The sequence below is a fragment of the Enhydra lutris genome, unplaced genomic scaffold (assembly GCF_002288905.1).
Source record: "Enhydra lutris kenyoni isolate GAN:26980312 unplaced genomic scaffold, ASM228890v2 scaffoldscaffold10, whole genome shotgun sequence".
Classification (NCBI taxonomy): Eukaryota; Metazoa; Chordata; class Mammalia; order Carnivora; family Mustelidae; genus Enhydra; species Enhydra lutris.
The window spans coordinates 42,258,086-42,281,388 of record NW_019154094.1 but is presented as its reverse complement, the minus strand read 5'-3'; the positions used below and the strand labels follow the sequence as shown (position 1 = coordinate 42,281,388).

Genomic DNA, 23,303 nt, shown 5'->3' with positions numbered 1-23,303 from the left:
AGTGGTGCTGTGATAGGGTTGTGTGATGATGGCTGGTAGTTACACTGGGGGTGAGTAGAGAAGAACGTAACAGATGTATTGCATCACTTTGGGGCACACCTGAGACAGTGCAACATTGTGCACCAACTGTACTTCAGTTAAAAAAGTAGCAGTATGGCTGTCTTCATCTTTGGGATGCTCTGATTCCTCGCCTCTCCTTTACTCACAGCCATCTTACCGTGAAGCCTTCTTCCTCTGAGTAGGACAAAACATCCAGTCTTTTTGCTAAATGGCTTTATAATATTCTCCAATGATTTGTAGCAAAATGCAGAGTAAAAACTAAGAATGAGCCTTCTGAAGAACTTGAATGGAGTTATGAAGGATGGCTCGGTACCAGCCCAGAAGAATGGAAGGAGGAATAATGATGGAAGGTATTTCCAGACCACTCCTTTCTGCAGCGGGGTGGGGGAGTTGAGGATGGCTGGAGTGGGCTCTGCAGTTCCCCCTGTGCCAGTGCTACTCTGGTCACCAGCTTTGTGAGCTCCTCTACCTTGTTTGGACCAGTAAGTGCTGGTTTTTCCTAAGAATCTATGTGCTCTTTGGTTGGTTCATTCGAAAGTTAGTCATTGTGTGCCAGACACTGGTCCACACACCGACAGGTGGAGTCTTCTGAGAAGTACACTGTGAGTGGAAGTCACTTTCCCGAGTGTGTTTCACCCCAGGTGTGTCTAGAGGGACCTTTCTTCTCTGGGTCTTAGACCAGTGGATAGCTAAGAAAGGGGGTGCATCCATCCTCCGCCTTCCTGAGGAGGGTACATAAAGCCAGGGGTCGCATACCACTTTTCTAGCACAAGGAAAATCTTGCCTGTGGATCTTAGAATCAGACGGAGGGCGTGGGGAGTGGGGTGGGAAGCAGCAGGGACAGCTGTGCCTCTGTGTTGACCCCAGCAAAGCCAGTGCTGACACTGGAAAGTCTTGGTGGGCAGGTCCCTTGCTCCCCCTTTTTCTCCTGACCTGGCCCCAGCTGACCCAAGCATTCCCCAAATCAGAACAGCAGAGCAAAATAGCACCATATTGATTCCTCTTTGTTGTGGAGGGAGGTAGATGGTCTTTTCGAGGCTTTTGTCCACCTCAGACATTGTAGCTCATTTACAGAAGGGGAGACATTATGTTTTCCATCCCATCTCTGGTACAAGGACTCTGTTTGATGCCAAAAATATGATAGTGGTTGTATTTTTTTAAGTATCATTCATCGAGAGAATACATAATGTCCAAAGCTCCTACCAATTTAGTAGCAGTAGGAATTTTAAATTAATTTATATTTTATGAATCTCAGCCACACATCCATTCTCGTGAAAAGTCCGAGAGGGTACAAATGTGGGGCATGTGATCTATCTGAGGGGCGAGCAGGGCTTGCCATGCACGAGGACTCTGGCGTCCCCGGCCCGCAGGTGGGGGCCCACCGTCTTAGTGGCAGTCATCCCCAATGGGGGCGGTGGGGGTGGGGAGGGTTGAATGAGATGCTCTACAAGTCATGTTCTCAGGTTTTTCCTTGTGTCTCTGCTAATGGTGGAAAACATGTGCACACATTTCTCATCGAAGAAAACCAGTGCCTTATTTGCATAGGGTTGAGCTATTTGGAACCATGGCTTGAGTCTCCTGACTATCTGTGGCAGTTCTGCTCTGCCTGCCAGTATCGCTGGGCATCTTGCCTCCTAAGAGTGACAGCTCTGGAGAGCTCTTCCTTTGTGCAGCAGGTCAGCTCTGTGAACACTGGAGTGGGAGACGGGGAAGGGCGCCCTGGCCAGCCCTGAACTCACTCAGGGCCTATCTACTCTTCCTTTACACACTGCTCTAGCATACCTAGTTTCCTGGCTTCTTGGCCCACCATGAGGAGCAGGGTGACGAGCACGGGCAGTGGCTTCTCCAGGAGTGACTCTGTAGTCGCTGACCCAAGAACGCAAGTGGCCGAGCCGTCTGAGGCAACTCAGGCCAGGCCAGTCACAGAGGCCTGCTCCTTTGCCTCCGAGAGCCATGTTTATGCTGAAGATCCTGAGTCACCAAGAACGGAAGGAGGTCATAGGATGTTTTAGACAGGTTTCTAACCAAAATCATTAAGAAATGTATTCTCTTAAGGCTCACATTTGGGTTTTCTCTAGAAGCTCTACTTAAGTGGCTGTGCTGGGTATGTGCAACCCTATGACTCCGATAATATCAATCAGGTTTTCTGGGTTCCCCAGGGTCTCTTGTGAGATCTGCAGAGTAATTGTGTTCAAGGAGGGACTTGCTTTCCGCTGGAATTCCTTCCAGTCTCTTGCAGGAGTTCCCAGAATGTTCATGAGGGCTGATCTGCGGGAGGAATGGAGGGAAGTCTGAAGAATCTTGAAGGCTGGACAGTATGCAGAGATGTCCTTTTACTAATTTAGTGCCTCTCACTCTTGGGAAGGCTTTGACTGGAAACCCTTGACTCAATTATAGAGACAGAGTCTGAGTCCTTAATGGTGGAAATGTCACTTAGATACAAACTTCCTCTTACACTACACACTATTTGTGATCTCGCCCCCACTCCCTGCCCTAGAGGAAGGGGCTGTTTCTCAACCCCTGCAGGCCATTTTGGCAGAAGAGGAAAGCGTTGGTCTGGTTTGAGTCCCTGCCTCACCACCTACCCGCCTCGTGACCTTAGGTGATCACGCCACCTCTCAGCTCCTGTTCCAAGGGCATGGTGGTGGGCACCCCAGACGGCTTGCACAAGCACTGATGCGGGAAGGAGGACAATACCCACAGTTGGCCTGTGGGCTGGAGGGATTGGTTGTCGGTGAGCCTGTCAGTGTAGCATGTTGGAAAGATCTGGTGGGTCATTCATCCCGTCATTTGTCCAAAATGTTACTGAGCCAAAAGGTTTTGGATCATAACTTGGCTGATAGGCTTCTTCCCTCTTGTATGTGGGGGCAGCTGGGGATGCCTTTTCCTGACTTCCTGAATTGCTCTTGGAAGTGAAGTCAGGGGATAGCTTAACCCTCCAGCTTCCCTGGCACACCTGGCCTCACACACACTATGTCAACTTGTGTTGTCATTTCTTGGCACTTTTATTAAATATCCCTCCTAATGACAGGCATGGATGACAAGGTCCAGTGGATCTTGGGAGCCTCTTTGAAAATGAAGCTTTAAGACATGCGTATGCAGGGGGATGGGGTATATTAATTACAGATAAAGTAGGAAAAAACATGATTGTGGAGAATAGCTAAAGAAGTATAAAGCAGTGGTGCGGAAAAGCCATGAAGTTGTACCGGTTCCCCCAGGAGCGCCGTGACAAGGTGCTGTGGAGCAGAGGGCTCAGGAGAAGCAGATTGTCACCCAGTCCTGGAGGCTAGGTGGCCCACCCAGATCAGGGTGTCAGCAGGGCCAGTTCCTTCTTGAGCGCTTTGAGTGTCCATCTGTTCTTGCCTCTCTCCTAACTTTTGGTAGCCTCAGGCGGTCCTTGGCTTGTAGGTGGCATTCTCCCTGCGTCTTCACGTCGTTTCCTGTCTGCCCTTTTCTTCAAATTTCCCACGTTTTATAAGGACACCAGTCCTATTGGATTAGGGCCCACCTTCAGGACCTCATCTTTTTTTTTTTTTTTTTTTTTTTTTTTTTTTATTTTTTGACAGAGATCACAAGGAGGCAGAGAGTCAGGCAGAGGGAGAGGGGGAGCAGGCTCCCCGCTAAGCAGAGAGCCTGACCCGGGGCTCGATCCCAGGACCCTGAGATCATGACCTGAGCTGAAGGCAGAGGCTTTAACCCACTGAGCCACCCAGGCATTCCTCATGACCTCATCTTAACTGGATTATCTGCAAAGACTCCACATGAAATCACATTTACAGTTCCTGGGGGCTAGGACTTCAACATCTTTTGGGGGGAAACACAATTCAACCCATAACAAATGAAAAGTGATTTATAATGGGAAATAAAATGACCAAGAGATGTATGAAAATATGTTCAACTCCGCTGGTAACTGGAGAAATGCAAGTTAAAACATCAAGGAGGAATGACTGTGCTCCACAAGAATGGCAGAAATCCACAGGCTGCCGAAGCCGGACATCGTGGAAGATGCACGTGGCCAGGGCCGGTGGTGCGTCACTGGCCGAGGCCGGGCAGAGCGGACAGCTATGTCACGATGGGTTTGGCAGCATCTGTTGAAGTCTGGAAGGTGGTGAGCTCGGCAACCCAGTGGTGTGCTTCTAGACATCTGCCTGAGACGTACTCAGAAGCACCGTGGGTTATTTATAACGAGGGCAAACTAGAGAGATGATCGGGGTGCCCAGTGGTAGAGGGACGTGTAAATACATTATGGTGTCTTCCTGTGGAGATGTGAAATAATCCCACACAGCAGGCGCATGACTGGATCTGTAGGTCAGGGCCTGGGTGGAGCCCCAAAACCACTCAAGGAGGAGAGCATGGTTGTGAGGCAGTACATACAGTGTGAGACCGTAATGTCAATTTAGAACGGGCTGGCTACATAGTATTTACAGACAGACTCCTCTGTGGTGAGAGTTCATAAGCACAGATAGGAAGACTCCCCAAATACAGGACAGCGGTGCATCTGGGGCTGAAGAAGGGGCATGAGCTGGGGCCGGGGGAGCACGAAGGAAGGGCTTCAGCCGTGTCTCCCAGGTTCTGCTGCATCCACTGCTGCCAGCATTTCCCAGAAGAGGAAAGAAAAGGTCAGAAGCGCATACCGTATGTGATTTCATTTGTCAGTCCTGGGTGGTAGGTACATAGGTCGTTGTCGTTTTCCCTGCTGCGCTCCCCCTCTCTTGAGAGGGCAAGGTGCAAAGGAAAGGCTTTGGAGCCAGTCATATAGAAATTAGAATCCTTGTACTGTATTGGTTTTGCAACTTTAGAAGAACTGCCTAACCTCTCTGAACCTCAGTTTACTCATCTATAAAATGGGGATGATACTTTACACTGTATTGAGGGGTTTCGTAACAATAAGGGCTAGAATATGATCTGGCATGTAGCACTCAATAAGTGATAGTTCACGATAATAAAGATAATCAAGGTAAATAGAGGGATTCCCTGACTTTAAACGCATTATATTTTTGGACACTACTTTCTAAGGGCAACATGCCAGTGGTATACGCTTCTCACCGGGACTGTAGGGCGCACACGTCCTACAGTGTGCTTTTTGAAAGCTGAACTAGCATAAGAGGGATGCTACCTTTGTGGGGAGCTCACAGGGAAGACGGTTATGTGGGTGGATAGATGTGGCAACAGTGTAATTCACCAACTGCGGTGCCCTTCCCACGCAGGTTAGACCTTGGATGGTGGTAGGGCTCTGGCTTTTGTCTTGATTGTTAAGCAATGATAATTTCATTTGCAACACAGTGTCTCCCCACGGTTAAAGTCAAAGGCAGTCTCTGTCCCCTTTCCGCTGCCAAGCAGGACGTGTTTGTGATTGAAGCAGAGGTCCCAGATTATTCTGTGTCTTTGGGGCACTGTGAATGCCCGTATTTCCCAGCTTTTCCTGCCTGTGACACACAGCTCATCATCCTGAATCCAGGAGGGGGCCTCTGCCTTCTTTCTGCCCCACAGCATCCTGGTGGTCACGACCCCTCTGCTTCCTGTCTGTAGTTGGTACCAAGGAGTGACAGGCTTGACAGAGTGTCTTGGGGATGCATCCAAGTGCCCTCTTGCTTGTCAGGAAGCTGTGAATATTACCCTGCTCACTAGGAGAAAGTGGGGTGGTGCGTGATGGCCTAGGAGACAGTTGGGGGGCAGGAGGACAAAAATTGGGGAAAGCAGTTACAGGGAGAAGACATTTCACTACTGTTTATTCTCAGTATTTAAAAGCTCCCTAAATTCTGCTTGTTCAGAAGGTCTCTCTTGCTGGGAATTGCCGCTGAAATTTCCTTAATCCCTCTTTCATTCACCACAGATGCTCTTCTCTGGAGGCACGCATAACGTAGGTGCTTCAGTAATTCTTATTTCAGTAATTCTTAATTCAGTAATTCTTAATAATAACTCTTCAGTGAAGAGGGAAACGTCTTCATGTGCCTGGCCCTGCGCAGGCCTCTGGGGAGAGGGCAGAGCACGGGGGGTGCAAGGCCCTCGCCAGTGTCATTGGAGCTGGCTGACTGCAAAGCAAGGCGACACAGTGGAGGGGTGGTCCCCTCATGCGTGTCCACTGTTCCCTCCATCCGTGCAGTCCAGAGGTCAGGGAAGGCCTCCTAGAAGCTTGGGCAGAGCAGGCGGTAGAGAAGGACTCTCACAAGGGCCGGGGAGGACGATGGAGACTCTCACAAGGGCCGGGGAGGACGATGGAGGAGCGGTTGGTATGTCCGGCTGATGCCCTGCCTCTCCCTCCATCCTTGGCTAAGTGTTTATCTTCAGCATCTTGCTCCTCTTTTCTGTAAAACTGGGGCAGCACCACCCACCGCGTCATAAACACAAGGAACTCAGTAAGTAATGGCTGTTGGATGCTTTTGGTTTTTAAAAAAAATCATTATTATTTTTAATCCTGGTAAAGCGTATTTATCATACCATGTACCATTCTAGCCATTTTTATAAAGTTTATTTTGTTTTTTTAATAATCTCTACACCCAATGGCCTCGAACTGAATACCCTGAGATAAAGAGTCACACACTTTACTGTCTGAGCCAACCAGACATCACTTTAGCCATTCTTAAGTGTACCATTCAGTGGCATTAAGTATGTTGTCTGAGGAAGCTTTTTAAAATTAAAGATGCTGGGGCGCCTGGGTGGCTCAGTGGGTTGGGCCACTGCCTTCGGCTCAGGTCATGATCTCGGGGTCCTGGGATCGAGTCCTGCATCGGGCTCTCTGCTCGGCAGGGAGCCTGCTTCCCTCCCTCTCTCTCTCTGCCTGCCTCTCCATCTACTTGCGATCTCTCTCTGTCAAATGAATAAAATCTTTAAAAGAAAAAAAAAATTAAAGATGCTTTCCTGACTTTATTGTTGTTTTTACTGAAGATTTTCTTTGAGAGAGAGCATGTGTGTGCACTTGTGCAGGTGAGCCCGACGCGGGGCTTGATCCCAGGACCCTGGGATCATGACCTGAGCCGAAGGCAGACGCTTAACTGACTGAGCCACCCAGGTGCCCCCTGACTTTATTATTATTGTTGGTGCTGGGCTGTAAAGGTCTGTTACTGTCCTGTAGGTTTCCCAGAGGGCAACTGCTCCAGTAAGGAGTGAAATGGAAGCAGGAGGACTGCACTGGGGAGAGGGCTGTATCTTGGCTGTGACCCTCCTCTCATGGCCGCTTCTCCCGGGGGCCTCACCACTGCTCGGGCTCCTTTCTGCTTTGAACCTCTGTTGTTGTGCACCATGGAGGAGGCCATGGCAGGCCTTTGGTTTGCTCCTGCAGGGGCTGGCTGGGCCCTGCCTCATTCACCTGGGCTGAGAGACCCGCAGCCACGGCGGCCCCCTGGGGCCCAGAATATGCCCTTGAAAGCACCAACAAAAATGTCTTCTACCCATTGTCTCTCCCCTGCTAGAAGAATTCAGGCTCATGTTGGTTTATTTAATAGCTGTCAGTAGTTCATGGAATTCAGCTAAGGCCCCAGAATGTCAGTGATCCTTTCCAAGGGTTTGGTTTCAACTTCGAGCTCCTGTTTATCTAAGGGCAGGAAAACCTCATTCTAATGAGAACACAGATGCACACAGTGCCCTTTCTGTGCGTGGTGGATGGATTCTTTTGCCATCTCACTGCACTTTTCCTCAGACCCAGTGGATACTTGGCTTCTCAACTCAAAGAGGGCAGAGGGGCATGCACTGTCCATTCCCTGGAACGCTTGGTCCTGGAAGAACGTGGAATAGACATCTTCCTTTTTATCACCTCTCCACGTTTGTCCCCCTTTCTGCTTCCTCTCCTTGAACATTGGTAGTGGGGTGCTGCCCCAGGGGGAGTGCACGTTCCCAGCGAGAGGCCGGCATGCTGTGGAGTCAGCTGCCTGGCCTTGGTGGCGGCCAGGCACCTGGGAGGCCTCTGGGCCCCGACGGGGCTGCAGTTGGTTTTTCACGAGCAGACTTTGCCTTTAACTAGAACGGGGGTGACTTGGATCTCCCGGGTGGAAAGCGTGTGGTCTGCTGTCAGTGAGAGCACATGATTCTCTGGGAAGCTGGGGAGCCTGGGCTATGATTCACTGGAGGAGCGGGGAAACGTGGAAAACAATGTCGGTCTTTAAGCTCCGGGAACCAGGAAAATGAGCTGGAAATGTGAGTAATGTATAATTTTGTAAAATTGAACACCAAGTTCTTCAGACATTTTCTCTCTGTGTTTGTCAGTCTCTTGTCTGATCCATGGCGTCCCACTGCGCCATGCTTGCAGTTGACTGGTTTTTGGGTTAGCCTCCCCAAAGTTCTCTTTTCCCGATCCTGGGGGCAGGGTGGGTGCAGAGCAGGTCTTCGGGGGTGCAGGTTGTGGGTATGGCCCTGGCCTGTCTTCCTGTCTGCCCTGTTAGCTGGATGCCTTTCGACCATTCCCTGCTGCGTTGGGGCGTCCTTCTCCCCTGGGATGTGGCTTACTAGTCCCCAGGCCTCGTCTGGCCACCCCGAGGCTTGACGGGTTGATACCCGTCACTGTATTTGGCTGACACTGAAGGGCCCACGGACGTCAGATTTGGGGGATGCGGGCTGCCCTCTGTCTGCACTGGTGACTTTGACATTGGACGGAGATAGGTGCTGCCTGAGCTTGAAACTGCTCCTGCTGTCAGCCCTGGGCGGCTCTGCCCTCTGACTCTCCAGCATTCTGCCTCCCCTCGGGGCCCGGGGCCCTGCTGGCACTGCGGGGCTGCAGCTGCCCCTTGGGAGCCCGCGCCTGGCCTGCCGGCTCACCAACCTGCAAGAAGGCGAGGCCGTGTCTTCCTTTCTATAGCCTTCACAGAATAGGGGCTCAGTTAACATTGCTTGAGAAGCTGGGAGTCTGAATCGGACAGAGGTGGACTGGGACTAAGAAGCCCTCCGGTCCATGCCCTGAGCGCCTGCTGTTCATTCAGTGGCCTCTAGGAACATCGTTTTGGTGGGTGGGGAGCAGGGATAAGATTGTGTCAAGGAAGCAGTTTATGGATCCGTCAAATATTGTATTTTATCCAAATTGAGAAGAAAACCTGATACTGAGGATGAGTATTGTGATGATGTCGTCTTTTCCTAGTCTGAGAAAATGTATATTTAGCAATGAACACCCGTCTGGAGAAAGTCCTGTTGATCCCGAGTGGGACAGGCTGGTGGGCTGGCTGCGGGGACTTCCTCAGCGGGGCTTCCTGATTGCAGCTACGTGCTTCCGCAGCCCTTGTGGCCCTCCCTGGAAAGGCCTGTCGTGTCTTCTGAATCGTCAGAGGAAGATGGGATGACGAACAGGAGGGTTTCAAAATTAAGGTTTTTTTGTATTTGTTTGGTACTGTAATTCTTTGAAAATGGCTGGGGTGCCGGTGGCGTGTGTGCAGTGTAGCATTAAACTGTATGACCAGAACATACTCTTGCATGACCGTCTTAATAGGCTGACAGTGTACTCTCTAATTGCTTTTAAGTCATTCTGTATAGTCAACCAGAGGGTAAGAGGGAGAAAAACCACCCATAAATTAAACACTGTACCTTCTGCAGTAAATTACCCTACCTTACAGCTGATGTGGTCCCACCATGTCCCCTGCTCACTTGCACTGGGCTAGCATGATTGTTGGTGTCTGTCTTCTGTTCAGTCCTGGCTGAAACCCCTTTGAGGGATATTCTGCTGTGACCACAGGTAGATGAGGACGCTGGGCTCCCTGGCTTGCCCGAGAGATGATGTGCAGGACCAAAGCTTGGGGCTTACAGAGCTCGCCACGTCTTGTGCTCTTTCTGCTTTGCCCCCACGGGCATGTTGATCCAAGCTTGTCCCACGTCCAAAGGGTGTCAACACCCCTGTAGCTGGCTTCTCAGCGCTCACTTCCCGATTCTGCTCGTCCTTGGTTCCATTACCACAGTGCCTGCCTTTCCTTTCCCGGTCACCTGCGTGCTCTTTCTGTGTGTTCACTCGTGCCCGCTGTGGGCCTGTCGCACAGGGCAGCATGCTGGGCGGAGAAGGCACCACAAGGCGCACAGGGCTTGGTGTGTCCCCAGAAGCCCCCAGGGAGGTTGGGGGGCAGTGCATAGATGAAGACGTTGGTAATGGTGTGATGGGTTTTTTATGAAAGGTGTGCACGGGGCACTTAGGGGTTGAGAACAGAGCAGCTTAGGCAGGTCAGCAGGCACGGTCAGCAGTGAGTGGTGTATTTGTGTGTCGGGGGTGTGGGGAGGCACAGATACACAGTTAGAGGCTGAAAGTGGCACATCTTACTTGAGAAATGGCAGGAAGATGGTTGTAACTGCAGAGCACCATGGTTGGGGGCATGACAATAGAAAGGTGGTCAGGACCAGAGTGGGAAAGGCCTCGAAGGGGTGCTGAGCTACTGAGATTTGTAACTCAGGGTGGGATGTGGGTTGATCTGCTTTATAAAGAGGTCATGCTGGAGGTATACAAGTAATGTGGGGCATGTGAATCAGGCTGGCCGGTTGTCTGTCTATACCTTGGGTGTGCTGTGACACTGTATGTAATTGTCCAAGATGTCACCATCGGGGGGAACAGGGCAAAGGGCACATGGGATCACTCTGTATTATTTCCTACATGTGCATGTGAGCCTACAACAGAAGAAGGCATGCCTGTCACACACATGCACCTGCCCGTGTGTATAAAATTCCAACTGACCTCTTTTCTTATTCAGGCAGAGAGGCAGGCTGTGACTTTTGCTTTCTTTGGTTTTCTTAGTCTGTGAGCCTAGGCTTCTCTGCTATAAAACATTGTGCACTGAGGCAAGAGGATGGTTGCTTGTGGACTCTGAGAATAATTTGCATTCCTTAAAGAAAAGTCACTGAAATTTTTATCTGCCACATTTCTAGTTAAAAGACTTCTCATTTGTTCTGAGAATAAGATTGTGCCGGCAGCTGAGAACATGGTAGGTGGCAGGGGCTGAGACCCGAGGCAGAAAGAACCCCTGCAGAACAGGGCAGGAGGGAGCCGGGCCGACCCGGTGTTCCTGGGCTTTGATCAGCTGTGCCTGGCCAGTCATCGTCTGACAGATGCCGCACAGGATGCTGCCTTGAGCCGCAGTCGCTCCGATTGTGAGGAGGGTTGGTGTCGGCAGCCCGTCCGTGTTCACACGGCACCTGCTGGGTGCTGCACATGTGGCCGAGGTCTCTGGGACTCTGCTGAAGCCGACTGTCATGGCTGGTGTATTCCGGACGGTAGAGCTGCACACAGGGAGCCATGGCAGACGCCACCCCTTACCAGCCACACGCCCCTGCCCCCAGTCTTGGTTCTGTCCTCTGGAGAGGAGATCGCTGTGGCGTTTCCTTGGTGCTGTTGGGAGGATCTGGAGAGCTCATGCTGCTGGAGGCCCAGAACAGGATCCACCCTGCAGGAGGTGTCCAGTGACTGCGTCGTCATCCTCTTCATCCTTTTGAATGGCAGATCCTTGTCCAACCAAGCTGGCATCAGGCGCATAGGCTAGTTCTCTAGGCTCTGAGCACGTAGAGTTTCTCACACAAGGGCTCTGATAGGCACGCAGCCGTGTGCGGGGCAGCATGCTGAGCAGAGGGCTGCCACCCTCATTCGGATGGCCCTGCAGAGCCGACTTCAGACCCTGGTTTAGTGCTGGGGCTCCTCAGCTTCCTGGTGAGCTGTTTGACCTGAGCCTCAGGAAATGGAAATGATGATAAATATTTATCCCCAGCACGGAGCAGAATTCAGTGAAATAATGAGTTTGAAGCCTGGCACAGGGCTGGCGTCCCATTTGCCATTCCAGGGATGCCAGGTATTCCCATCTGAGTGCTCTCTCCTGTCTTTCAGGAACAAGACTGCCAATGGAGACTGCCGAAAAGACCCCCGGGAACGGAGCCGCAGCCCCATCGAGCGGGCCGTGGCCCCCACCATGAGCCTGCACGGCAGCCACCTGTATACGTCCCTCCCCAGCCTCAGCCTGGAGCAGCCGCTCGCCCTGACCAAGAACAGCATGGACGCCGGCAGGCCGGCTGGCATCTCGCCCACTCTGACCCCAGTGGAGCGACAGCAGGTATGCCTCTGGCCATAGGGTTCCCGTTGGTGGCTGACCAGGCAGAGAGTGCAGGATGGAGGGCCAGGAGGGAGGTGGCAGGAGAGGTGGTGCTTACCCTCGGTTCTGTGCTTAGAAAGAAGAGTGGCGGCAGCACGGGTTCTTTTACCAAATGCCGCCTCGAATTTAGTCCCACTGAGACCTGCCTGGGCTGGGCCTCCTGGGACTGACCATCTTGGACAAGACGTTTAGCATCTCTGGGGCTTAGTGTCTTTGCACAAGGCAGGGTCGGTTCAGGTTTTCAGCAGTCTTCCTCGGGGATCCTGTTTCTAGGAGGATCAAGGAAAATCCTGCATTTACCTGTTATAACGTCACACAGACAAAGTTAAATGTCAGGTTCCTTTGCTTTGGGCTGGAATCCTCTACAGTCAGTGGTTAAAGCGGTTCTTAGCTCCTGCTGGCGAGAAATCTGTCATTGACAGATAGGGTTGTTTTTTATTAAAGGAAAATAAGGAAATTAATTATTACTTAATAAACACAGTTTGCTTGATTTAAAAAAAAAAAAAACAGTATTTCAAAAGTGGGGCTCCTGGGGAAATCTAAAAGGAAGCATTAGCATCGAGGTTTGGAATTCCTGCACAAGCCATGGTGTTTCTCTGTGAACCTCTGGGGCCTGTGGCCCAATACGTCCTCGGCTAGTGTTTGCTGAAGACTGACGGGCGGTGCACGAGGCAGGTGCCATGTCCTGAGGAGATGCCGGGCGCAGCTGGAGACTCTGCTGCGGAGCGTGCCTCAGCTTCTTTGCAGCACCCCACCGCGCATGACCGCACCCGTGTCTGCCCCAGCTGTGCTTCGGCCCGGCCAGCACTGCCCGGCGCCTGTCTCTGATCCAGTCTGTCGTTGGGACAGATGGTGCTGGTGCCTGGGAATCCCAGCAAGGCTAACCTCTCAATTCCTTTGTTTCATTCGTTCACTTAACAAAATTTGGTAGGCGCCTACTGTGTGCAAGGGGAGGATGTGGAAGCTGGGCAAGTAAGCTAGAGGCACTGACATTTCAGTCTCGACGAGTCTGGTTATCAAGTGACTGTAGTACTTCAGCTACTAATGTGGCAGCAGATGGCCGCTTACTCTGATAGCAGCTCGGGCCGACTTCTCCCTGCACTCACGGATTGCACACTTACTAGTGTGGACTGTGCCCCAGGGCTTTGCGAAGCCCTGGAGACAGAGAGACACGCACGTAGGATACAGGCTGGCCTGGAAGGAGCCTGCAGTCTGGCAGGGAGGTGGGTGTGTGCAGAGGGGGCTGCACTCGGGCCACAGGAGAGGTGGTTTAAGTATCAGAGACTTGGTTTCTAGGATCGGGGAACTGAGCCCTCTGGCTGTGGCCAGTGCCGTGGAGAGTCCCTTGATGTGTGTGTGTAGGGGTTGGGACTCCACGGGGAAGTTCAGCCTCTAAGCCCATGGCTTGGGTAAGAAGCTCCCCGGAACCCCTGGAACTGTCTCTGCCCAGAACGCCTGTGTCTGAAGTTTTGGAACTTGGGTTTCTGTGATTTTTGAGGGTCTTCTGGTTGCTTCTGGTCATATTTGCTGTGTGAGAAGTGTGCCGGTGGACAGAGTGACCTGGCTCTTTTAACCAGGGTTTCCCCGACCCTTCTATAAAGTGTGCCTGGCTGCCCAGTCCAGCAAGAGGGTCCCTGACCCGTCAGATGAGCTGTGGGGCTGTTGAGCATGTTTTCTGGGACCGAGAACCTGAGTTCTTAGGGGATTCCTGGCTGGAAAACAAAGCCAGTGGCCGTAGAATAAGTTCACAGCTCTCCTGGGTATGGTGGCTTTGGCTTTCCTGACATGGTGGCCCAGACCTAAACTTTAATTCAAGGTTGGGGTTGGTGGTGAAGCAGAAGTTATCAGCTTGCCCTCCCTCCGTGGCTGCGGGTCAGCATGTGTTTTGTGCACCTGGTGACCATTCATCGAGTTCCTTCCTATGCCAGCATGGTGTGGCCTGGATGGTCACTGGGGCCTGAGCTTCCTCTTGGATGGTTCCTGAGTTCTGTGCCAGGCACTATGTTGGCCACACAGCAATGGGCAGCTCGGCAGCATCCGCCCATGTCCGGGGTTGGGTTTTATTTGTGAGCTGTCAGGGTGGCTCCGGTGGGGAAGGGGGCCTGCCACCGCGCAGTTTGGAGCCAGGGCAGTGACGTGGACAGGGCTTCCTGGAGCAACGACACGGCTCCGGGTGGCGGGCAGGCAGTGGAAGCCTGCCTCTCTTGGCTGGAAACTGTGACTCAGATCTCTGGGAACTGGGATAGGAAAGTTCCCAGAGAGGCATGTGTGGGGAGCCTGCCGAAAGTGTCACCCCACTGCATGTTTCTGTGATGGCGGCTCAGAGGGGAGAGTGTGGCCTCAAGAAAGCTGCGGAAGAGCCCATGAGAGTGGGCAAATGAGGAGACGCAGGCTAAAGTTACATATGAACAAGCCCCGGAGATAGTGAATAGCAGGATGGTTCTCTTCTGGATGCTCTCTCCCGAGGGCAGCCCTGGCTCTGGGCACAGCCAGAGTGGGTGGGGCGAGGGCTGAGGGAGTGTGAGTGACCGTCTCGGCCTGGCCCTGCCTCAGGGTGGCTGAGGAAGCTCCAGCAGGTTACTCATTTCTGGCCTCCATTTTCCCCATCTGGAAAACGAGGGTGTGTGGGGAGGAGTTTGGGTCACGGGACCTCACTGCACTCAGCATCTGGAGGCAGAGGCCTGTTCCAGGTGGGTGTGTGGTGCCGAAGCCCTGCCTGAGGCCTGCAGGAGGCCTGCACTCCTTCATCTCCAGCCGGGAGGGGTCCTGGAGATGATCTGCTGCTACTAGGAGTGAGGTTGGAATGTCTTCTTGGTGGCCACATGTTCACCGGTGGTTCTGTCTTGCTGGGCCCTGCTCAGGGGCCACCTTCTGCTCCAGAGTGGCTAACATAAAAGCTGGACATTGACTTGATTCTTATAGCTTTATTCGGAGCTTCCCCAAATTTATTTTCTGACACTTTACCTTTCTTCACCTTCCATGACCCCTTCCCCAAAACATGACCCCACTTGGTGACATTTGCCTCAGCCAGGACTCTGGTTGCAAGGAACAAAAACCAGCCTGAGCTGACGTAAGCACAAAAGGAAGGGAGTTTTATTGGGAGGACCTGCGGCGTCTCCTGGAGCCCAGGGTCATGGGTATGGCAGGATCAGGAAGGAAGGGCCAGCCCTTGCCTCTGAGAGCTGGTGAGGAAGCCACATTCTCCCTCCCCGGCTCTGTGCTGGTCCAGTCTCCACGTTCTCTTCTCTTTTTTTTTCTCTCTCTCTCTCTGCTTCTCAACCTGCACAGCCATTCTGGTATGACCATCCCATGACTCCTGAGGTCAACCTGAATCTCTTACTTAGTCCGGCTTAGTAGTTGGCCCCAAGCCTGGGTCAGATTTCCAGTGTGGCCAGTGGGGCAAGGTCACTTATGGACATGGCTGCCTCAGCCCAGTCTCATGGATGGAGGGCACATTCTACGAGAGGGGAACCAGGGAGATCACAGGCTCAGGGTTAAAAAGAACCTTCAGAAGGTGGACTTCAGGCTGCAGGCTACCCTCCAGGGACAGGAAGACCAGCCCCTGCAGGGCAGGACTCCTGCCACCAAGGCTTGGCCCCAAACTCTCACCTCAGGCGGTCCTCCAACGCCTTCTTCAGCTGCCACTCTTCCTGTCTCACACATGGAGAAACGGAGGGGAAGAGGGTGAAGGTGCTGCCAGATGAAGGGGGAGTGGACCTGGACTCAAAGTCATGTTCTGTCTGCACCACTTTTGTCCGTGCTGCGATGGCTCAGACTCCATGCCCGTGGCTGATGTGTTGAGCTAGCAGTGAAACCCCCATTTTTCCTTTCCGTGCTGCTGCCGAGCCATGCCTTCCCCCATCTTGGATGTGAGTAATTTTGTGTTAGACTCAAGCACGTCCTGGCCCATCCTTACAGGTCCAGATCTTTATCACAGAACATGTTTTTCACTCCTGTTCATTTCCGATCGTGGGAAGGTTTGCTGTGCAAGCCTTTTTGTCTTTACCCTGGCTACTGATTGAACTCTTCAAAGGCCAGGGGTAGAGAAGCCCTGATGGCTCTCTGAGGGGCCCTTCCATCAGCAACCCTCTACTTTTTTTGGAACTTGGGGCATATCCTCTTCTATCTTGTCTTCAGTACTGTCAGGAGGGATCTTTCCTGGATGGAACCTGAGGAAGCTGTTTGATTCACAAATATTTTCTGTCCTGGATACTGTGCCAAGGTCTGGGGCTCCAGAAACGCTTCCTGGTGGTTGCTCTGAAGTGTGCGTGGGCTAGAGGAGCAGGTGCTGGGGTCTTCCTGGTGTACTTGGAAGGCATGATTGACTTGCTAAATGGGGAGGTGGTCGTGGGGAAGGAGAGAGTGTCGGTAGAGCAATTTGGGCCGGGGGTGGGGTGCATTTAAATTCATACTTGGATGGACTTCCTGCATTTCCGTCTCCATCAGGATTTGTGTGGTCATAATAGAAACCAACTTGAGCTGTCTTTAGCTTAAGCAAAAACTGGGAGTATGTTGGGAGGGTACCGGGAGGGCTCCTAGAAGCCCTTGGGCTGCAGGGCACACACTGAGAAGGGCAGGGACTGGGCTGCCCTGGGGACTTGACGACAGGAGCTGTGGAGGCTTCTCACGCACCCACAGAGGCCTACTCACTGTGAGTTTGCTGTAGCTTAGCAAGTTCACTCTGGTTTCGCAGTTGGAGGTGGCAGACAGGCCGGCCTTGCTTTTGCCTCTTGTCAGGAGGGGCTGTAGGACAGGCTCACCTCAGAGTAGCCTTGCCCAGAGGACAGGGACCTGATGGCCCAGAGGACAGTGGCCCCTGGCTCCTCGCAGGCAGGATGAGTGCTCTCCGTGGTGGTGGAGGGACAGAGACTTGTTCTGTGTCCCAGCTGTGGCAAGTGTATAAGGACTGGGGTCGTCAGTAGGGCTGAGCACCACTGCGCCTTATCTGGCCTCCCAAGCCAGAGCTGACAGCAGCCTCCTCTTCTTTCCAGAACCGGCCTTCGGTGATCACGTGCGCCTCGGCCAGCACCCGCAACTGCAACCTCTCCCACTGCCCCATTGCACACAGCGGCTGTGTGGCGGCTGGGCCAGCCAGCTACCGGAGGGCCCCGAGCTGTAAGTCACCCTGCACGTGGGGCGGCTGGGGTGGGGGCTCGGGCTTCCTCCTTGGACAGGATTCAAGTGGAGTGTTTGCATTCCTTCTACATTGCTGTGGACAGAACAAGTAGCCTCTGGAGCTTGTACTTTTATTGAGGTTGAAAAAGTGTTTTGTGTTGGGGTTTTTTGTTTTGAGCACACATGCACCCAGCATTGTGTCTGGCTTGAGTGGGACAGAGGGAAGAAACCTCTGGGGAAGAAGATATAGTGGGACCAGATCTCCCATTATCAAGGCCAGGTTTTCTCTCTGAACTCGTCCTTAATCAGGTGGGCATGCTGCCATGTTACAGGTTCAGAAGAGAGATCTGGCCAAGTGCCAAGCCAGGGCAGGTGGGGACGGGCCCTCTGTCCCCAGAGTCCTGACTGACCGCTGTCCTCCTCCCCTACAGCCACCACCACCTGTGACCCCGTGGTGGAGGAACACTTCCGCAGGAGCCTGGGCAAGAACTACAAGGAGCCTGAGCCAGCGCCCAACTCAGTGTCCATCACAGGCTCCGTGGACGACCACTTTGCCAAGGCCCTGGGTGATACGTGGCTTCAGATCAAGGCGGCCAAGGACGGCGCGTCCAGCAGCCCCGAGTCAGCCTCGCGCAGGGGCCAGCCGGCCAGCCCCTCCGCGCACATGGTCAGCCACAGTCACTCCCCCTCTGTGGTCTCGTGAAGGGAACGCCACCCTCAAACAAGATGTCAATCTGCATGGTTTGCCTGAGCTTTGAACAGTCAGTGCTTAAAAAAAACACAAAAACAAAAAAAAAATTGTCGGGGTGGGGTAGGGGGAAGGGTAGGGAAGGGATGGTTTATTCGCAAAAACCATGTCGTTGGATTTTTGTTCTGTTTTTGTACTTGCTTGGTATTCATACCCGGGCGCCTCAAACTCGATACCGGGAGCTGCCCGTGGACCATCTAACGTAGCGTCCTGCCTTCCTGCCTCAGTTACCAAAGAAACCTCTGATGCAGGTCTGCTGCCCCATCGGGGGCCAGGACTCCACGGCGCACGCTTTCTCAGTCACAAGCCATGACGTTGGTGACCCAGATGCTTCGTGCTTTTCCATTTGCTTCTCGAGACCGGGGTGTGTGTGTGGCTTCGCTTCCATTGTGTGTTTGGTCCGGGCCGCATGTGAGTGCGTCTGCGTGCGTGCATCTACTTGAAGAGAACAGAGAACTGTCGCGTCTGATTTGCACTATTGGAGGAGGCGAAAGTTGCCCGCCTGACAGCTTTCTGTGAGATGCTAGTGCTCTGAGGGCAAACTGCTGAAAAAAAAGGGTTTAAGGATGACATTTCTGACCATTTGTGTGTTGTTTGTTTTTTTAAATTTAGACAAAACAGCTTTGGAAGGGGAAGTCTCATACAGGTTATAGGTCTTTCTCTCTAGATTTCAGGTGCTTGCAACTGGACTGCAGACTCTACCAATCACGGGCATTCTCCCTTTCCTAAACACTGCAGTTTGTTAGACTAGAGCTGAGGTTGGAGGATTCTGTAGTGCTTTCAACGTGATGCATGTTTTAATGGAGAAAAATAGCTGGTTTCTATTAATTGTATAGATATAGTAAACAAGAACCTTAATACTTACTAGCTTCTTTTCAGAATTAGTTTATTTTTGTCATTTACAGTCCTAGATATACTTACTGCTGGTACAGTTGTACTCTGAGATTTGTTTGATATTCACATTACTCCTGAGTCATGTGGGGCTGGCAGGCCCTGGAGACGGGCAGGCCAGTCGTGGGTCAGCCGCCGTGTAGGATGCTGGAGGTTTTGGCTGCCAGCTGACGTTTATTTTTTGCATCCCTGTCTGCTTATTACTAGCTACCAGGGGAGTTGGGCTTTGTGTCTTCCAACTTCCCTCCATGCAGAAACTGCTCCCTTTCAACCCTCTTGGCTGAACAGCAGATTACTGACAATCTGTGATATGGTATTTTGTGTGCTTCCTCGTACGCTGGGGCCAAGGCAGTATACATTCCTCTGACTTTATACAGTTATCACTGCATTTATTATCGTTTGCTAGAGTAATAGCTACTAACTAGAAATTAGGCGAAGAAGAAAGCATGACGGACACAGCTGTGGATGTTCAACAGCTGCTCCTCTTTTTGGTAAATGTACATTTCTATCCCACCCCTGGCCTGTTCCAGCCTCTAGAAGGCCACCAGAGGGCTTACAAAGTTGCCTGGCCAGGTGACAACAGGTGCGCCCGCCTCCCCTGTGAGGCACTGTGGACGCCCGGGAGCCCTCGAGGCTGGTTTTCTGTATAAGAAAAACACAGGTTAGCTAGTTAATTGTAAAAATTGTCACTGGGCAGAAAGGTCAGCAGATCGGCTCTTGTGGTCCCAGGGTGGCTGCAGGTCTTTCCACAGGCAGAAGAAAAGCCCTTCTCCTCTCGCCCCTGCACACATTTCACCCCCACATAACTGGGCTTCCAGGCTTTCGCATTCGGGCCCCTATATTTTCTGTAGGAAAAATCGGTGAGAACACTTTTTTTATATAGGTAACTTTAAGACCATCATTACGCTGTGCGTAAAGAATGTACAGAGAAATTTGTAGGTATTTTTTGAAGAACAATTAATTTGTTAATGATATGTAGCTATTTAATTTCCCCATTCCCATTGTAATCATTCATATTTTTTTGTTTGGAAAAAAAAGTTGATCTTTTTTTTTTTTTTTTTTTTTTTGTAGATTTTTCTGTAAAAGTGCAGGAACACAGTTACTCTATGAGAACACTGCATCTGCCTTAATAGCCACTAGTTTGTTATTGCTCCAGGCTACTGAGCGCTGCGGCGGGAAAGCAGCTGCCGCTGGCGGGCTCTGGGAAGGGCGGGCTCCTCAGGCAGCGGCCTGTCGGCGCCCGGCACTGACCTATCTGGGATAGGCGGGCCTCTGGAGGGGCCCTGGGCATACAGGGAAGCAGAAAACCAAACATTTCACTGGGAAAGGACACACTCCCTGGCCTCAGGAGGAGCACAGTGAGTTCTTCACAGAGCCACGCCGTCGCAGTGCGTTCTGACCATTCTCTCTCCATGTTTGTAAATCTGTAATATACCATTCTCTGTGGCCTGTTTTTCCTGGAAGAAGAAGAAAAAAAAAAGGTTTGGCAGGCCATCTTTTTTTTGTACTTAAAAGTAGCCTTAAGAACAATAATAAAGTGCTCTTAAACCACAGGCTGTGCGTGTGACCAACGGGCCCGGGGACGACACAGCGGGCCTGCACCTGCGTCCAACGGCACCCCCTCTGCCCCAGGCAGGTGGGCAGACAGCATCTGTAGCTCCAACTCCCCAAGAAGCCCCATTCACAACCTGACCTGCAGAAACCGCGCCTTTCTCAGAGTCAGCCTTCAGACTCACTGTTGACTTGGGTCCCAGGCCTGAGGCAGAAGAGAACGCCCCAAGATCACAAGTGGGGAGAGATTGTCCCCCCTCCCCACCAAGTCCTCAGGTGCAGCTCTGGGTGTCACGGATGGCCACCACATACTGCAGTCAGGGCGTTCCGTGTACCACTGAGGAGGGCCCTCGAGGGAAGGCGTCTCCTTCCCTTGGCCGTAGAGGAGTGGGCTCTGGGGGTGTGAGGCCTCCTCCGGGGCAGGTGGGGCGCCCACCCAGGCCATTACTAGGATGTGGCCCTTCCACCAGTTCAAGGCAGTAGCATCGACTTTGTTCCTCCCCTGAGCAAGGAGGCAGGGCGGCACAGGTGTTTTGCCCACAGCTGAGGATAGGCCAGGAGGTGGAGGAACCGTCGGGGTAGCAGACTCTGTCCGGACTGGAGTTCTGGGTTCACTGGGATGGGTGCGGGCCCTTCTGTCCTGCACGTTCCTCCCTCTCCAGCAGGCCAGATTGACAGAGTTTACAAGGATCTCTGCCCTCACTGGTACCCAGAGGCCCCTCTCTGGGGTTTGTAGAATAGCCCAGGGACTCTTATCTGCCCCGCATTTGGCATGTGTTGGACTCAATGTTCCCCGTCCTTACTACCGCCCTATGGGGGCCAAGCTGGTGGGATCCCGGGAGTTTTGACTATCAAACATTTGACAAGAAAAAAAGAACTCGTAGAGGGAACCAAGTCCCAGATCAAGGGCAATGCCAAAGCCAAGGTTATTATTCAGCTCAAACTGGTAGGATCATGAGTCATGAGAAATGGAGAACGCCAGATGCTCCTGGGCAGCGAAGCGGGGGCCCTGGTCCTCAAGGTATGCAGAGGAGGAGACCACAAAGGTTGGGGGGGCACAGGGCCCAGAATCACCAGTCCTGGGGGCAGCAGTCCCATTCTAGTAACCAAGGGTTCCTCAGCAGGCGGCGAGGGTGGGCCACGTCATACGGTCTCATCGTCGCTCATGTCCCAGATCTGTGTGGAGAAGGGGAGACATTCAGTGTCCAGATGGCTGGTGGTGCCCACTGATGTGGCCTCAAATCTGTGTGGTGTGTGAGCAAGCAAAGAATGACAGCTCCCACTTGAAGACGACACACTGCGTGCTTCACAACACCCTTGTTGCTAAGGACAGACACCCCAGTTCTTGTATAATGAAAGCAAATCACACAGAAGGGAAGTCTTTTGCCTGAGGTCTCACTGCTGAGTGAACGGCGGCCAGCCTGGGGCCTGGGGTGCTGGGATCTGCGTGGGGATTGTGAGCACCCCTCACCTCCGATGCCCACCGCACAGCGCCATCACTGCCCCGCTTTTTTTTTCTGCCACACCGACCCCTGTCCCATCCTGTCTCTCAAATTAATCCAAGTAATCCTGTCTCCTCACAGTCCCCCGCGACCGGGACTCTGGCCTGTGCACTTGCTCAGAGGAGGCCCCCACATGCCTGTGCACACGCTACCCACCTCAGCAGCCTCCCATCCCTGGGGCAGCATGTCGGCTGTGGTCCAGGTGCCAAATGCACTACAGATGGCACACCGGGACAAGGACTGACGGCTGGCCCTTGGGAATCAGCTCTCTGCCCACCAGTCCCAGGGGAGGCAGCCAGGTCCTGCCTCTGTCCCTGTGTGTCTTTGGGGAGCCCAAAACTTTGGGGGCCAACCTTCGGGAGGCAGCATGAATAAGGGGACAGTAGGGCTCTCACAGCATCACCGCTGTTAAGAGGAGTGAGGAGGCCTTGCCCAACTGCCTCTTTCTCTGCTGCTATCTGCCTGGATCCCTGGGAGGGAGCCGGAGGCCAGTACAGCGGCCCCTGGGGCTCCTCGCACCCTGGGCTCCCTAGGGGGCTGGTCTCTGAACTTAAGCCTTCAAACTTTCAAAATTCCTAGAACTGGTTGCAAAAGGCCACCTCAACCCTCGCAGAACTGAGAGAAGGAACATGATGTTTACATGAGGCTGACCCAGGGAGATGGGGAGGCCCGGCCAAGGTAAATATCAACACCAGCTTGGCCTTCAAAGTCAAGGATGTGGAAAATAAATACAGAGAGAAGGAAATTTCCTTTATCCTGAGGTCCCAGCTGCCTGGGCTGCACACCCATTCCCCCTTTCTACATACAACCTACTGTCCCCAAGATACACCAGCAAAGATCCAGATGCCTGTAGGAGCAGGGACGGGGTGGGGAGGAGCCTGGGCTGGGGTCCGGTGACCGGAGTGAGATCAGACCAGTCCTGCCGTTCTTGGGGACCAGCTGCCCACCAAGCTGCTCCAGAGCATGGCTTGAAATAGACTCCAGGGCCTAGACCCTCAGATGGGGTTTGATGGGGGGGGTGGGATAGAGTGGCTGTATCCCAAGTAGAGGCTGCCCTTCGAAGCCCCTGGATGTGAGCATCCCCCGGTCCAGACCACCTGGGTGCAAAGTCAGTTCCCGGAGGGCTGTACTGCTGGGGCTCATCTGTTCCTTCACTCTGACATCCAGTAAACACACACTGGTGGAGCCCCTGGTGGAGGCGGGCCCCCCGGCTATGGCTGCACAGAGCTGATGCAAATTTGCCCTCCCTGACTCCAGCACAGCTCGGGAGGTGCAGAGGGAGACAAATTCAGAGAGGTAAGATGCTCGCCTGGGATCGCAGAGCGAGTCAGGTACAGAGCTGGGAGCACAGGTGTGTGGGCAAAGGTTACATGAACAACAAAGGCTGCCTGGAACAGGCTG

The 23,303-nt window shown here is 52.8% G+C and overlaps 2 protein-coding genes across 4 annotated transcripts in view; one reads left to right on the top strand and one right to left on the bottom strand.

Annotated features, from left to right (window-relative positions):
• LOC111143855 (vestigial like family member 4) overlaps positions 1–19,903 on the top strand; it is a 159,230-nt gene extending 139,327 nt beyond the window's left edge. For all 3 annotated transcript variants that reach the window (XM_022497815.1, XM_022497816.1, XM_022497814.1), the window contains 3 exons: positions 11,834–12,056; positions 17,087–17,210; positions 17,642–19,903. In XM_022497815.1, coding sequence (XP_022353523.1) covers positions 11,834–12,056; positions 17,087–17,210; positions 17,642–17,913 — 619 coding nt within the window. In that variant the 3' untranslated portion in view covers positions 17,914–19,903. The remainder of the gene's footprint in view (positions 1–11,833; positions 12,057–17,086; positions 17,211–17,641) is intronic.
• Positions 19,904–21,302: 1,399 nt separating this feature from the next.
• Positions 21,303–23,303, bottom strand: part of LOC111143854 (autophagy related 7) — a 243,616-nt gene continuing 241,615 nt past the window's right edge. The window contains exon 19 of the mRNA XM_022497812.1: positions 21,303–21,576. Within this exon, the coding sequence (XP_022353520.1) occupies positions 21,544–21,576 (33 nt within the window). The 3' untranslated portion in view covers positions 21,303–21,543. The remainder of the gene's footprint in view (positions 21,577–23,303) is intronic.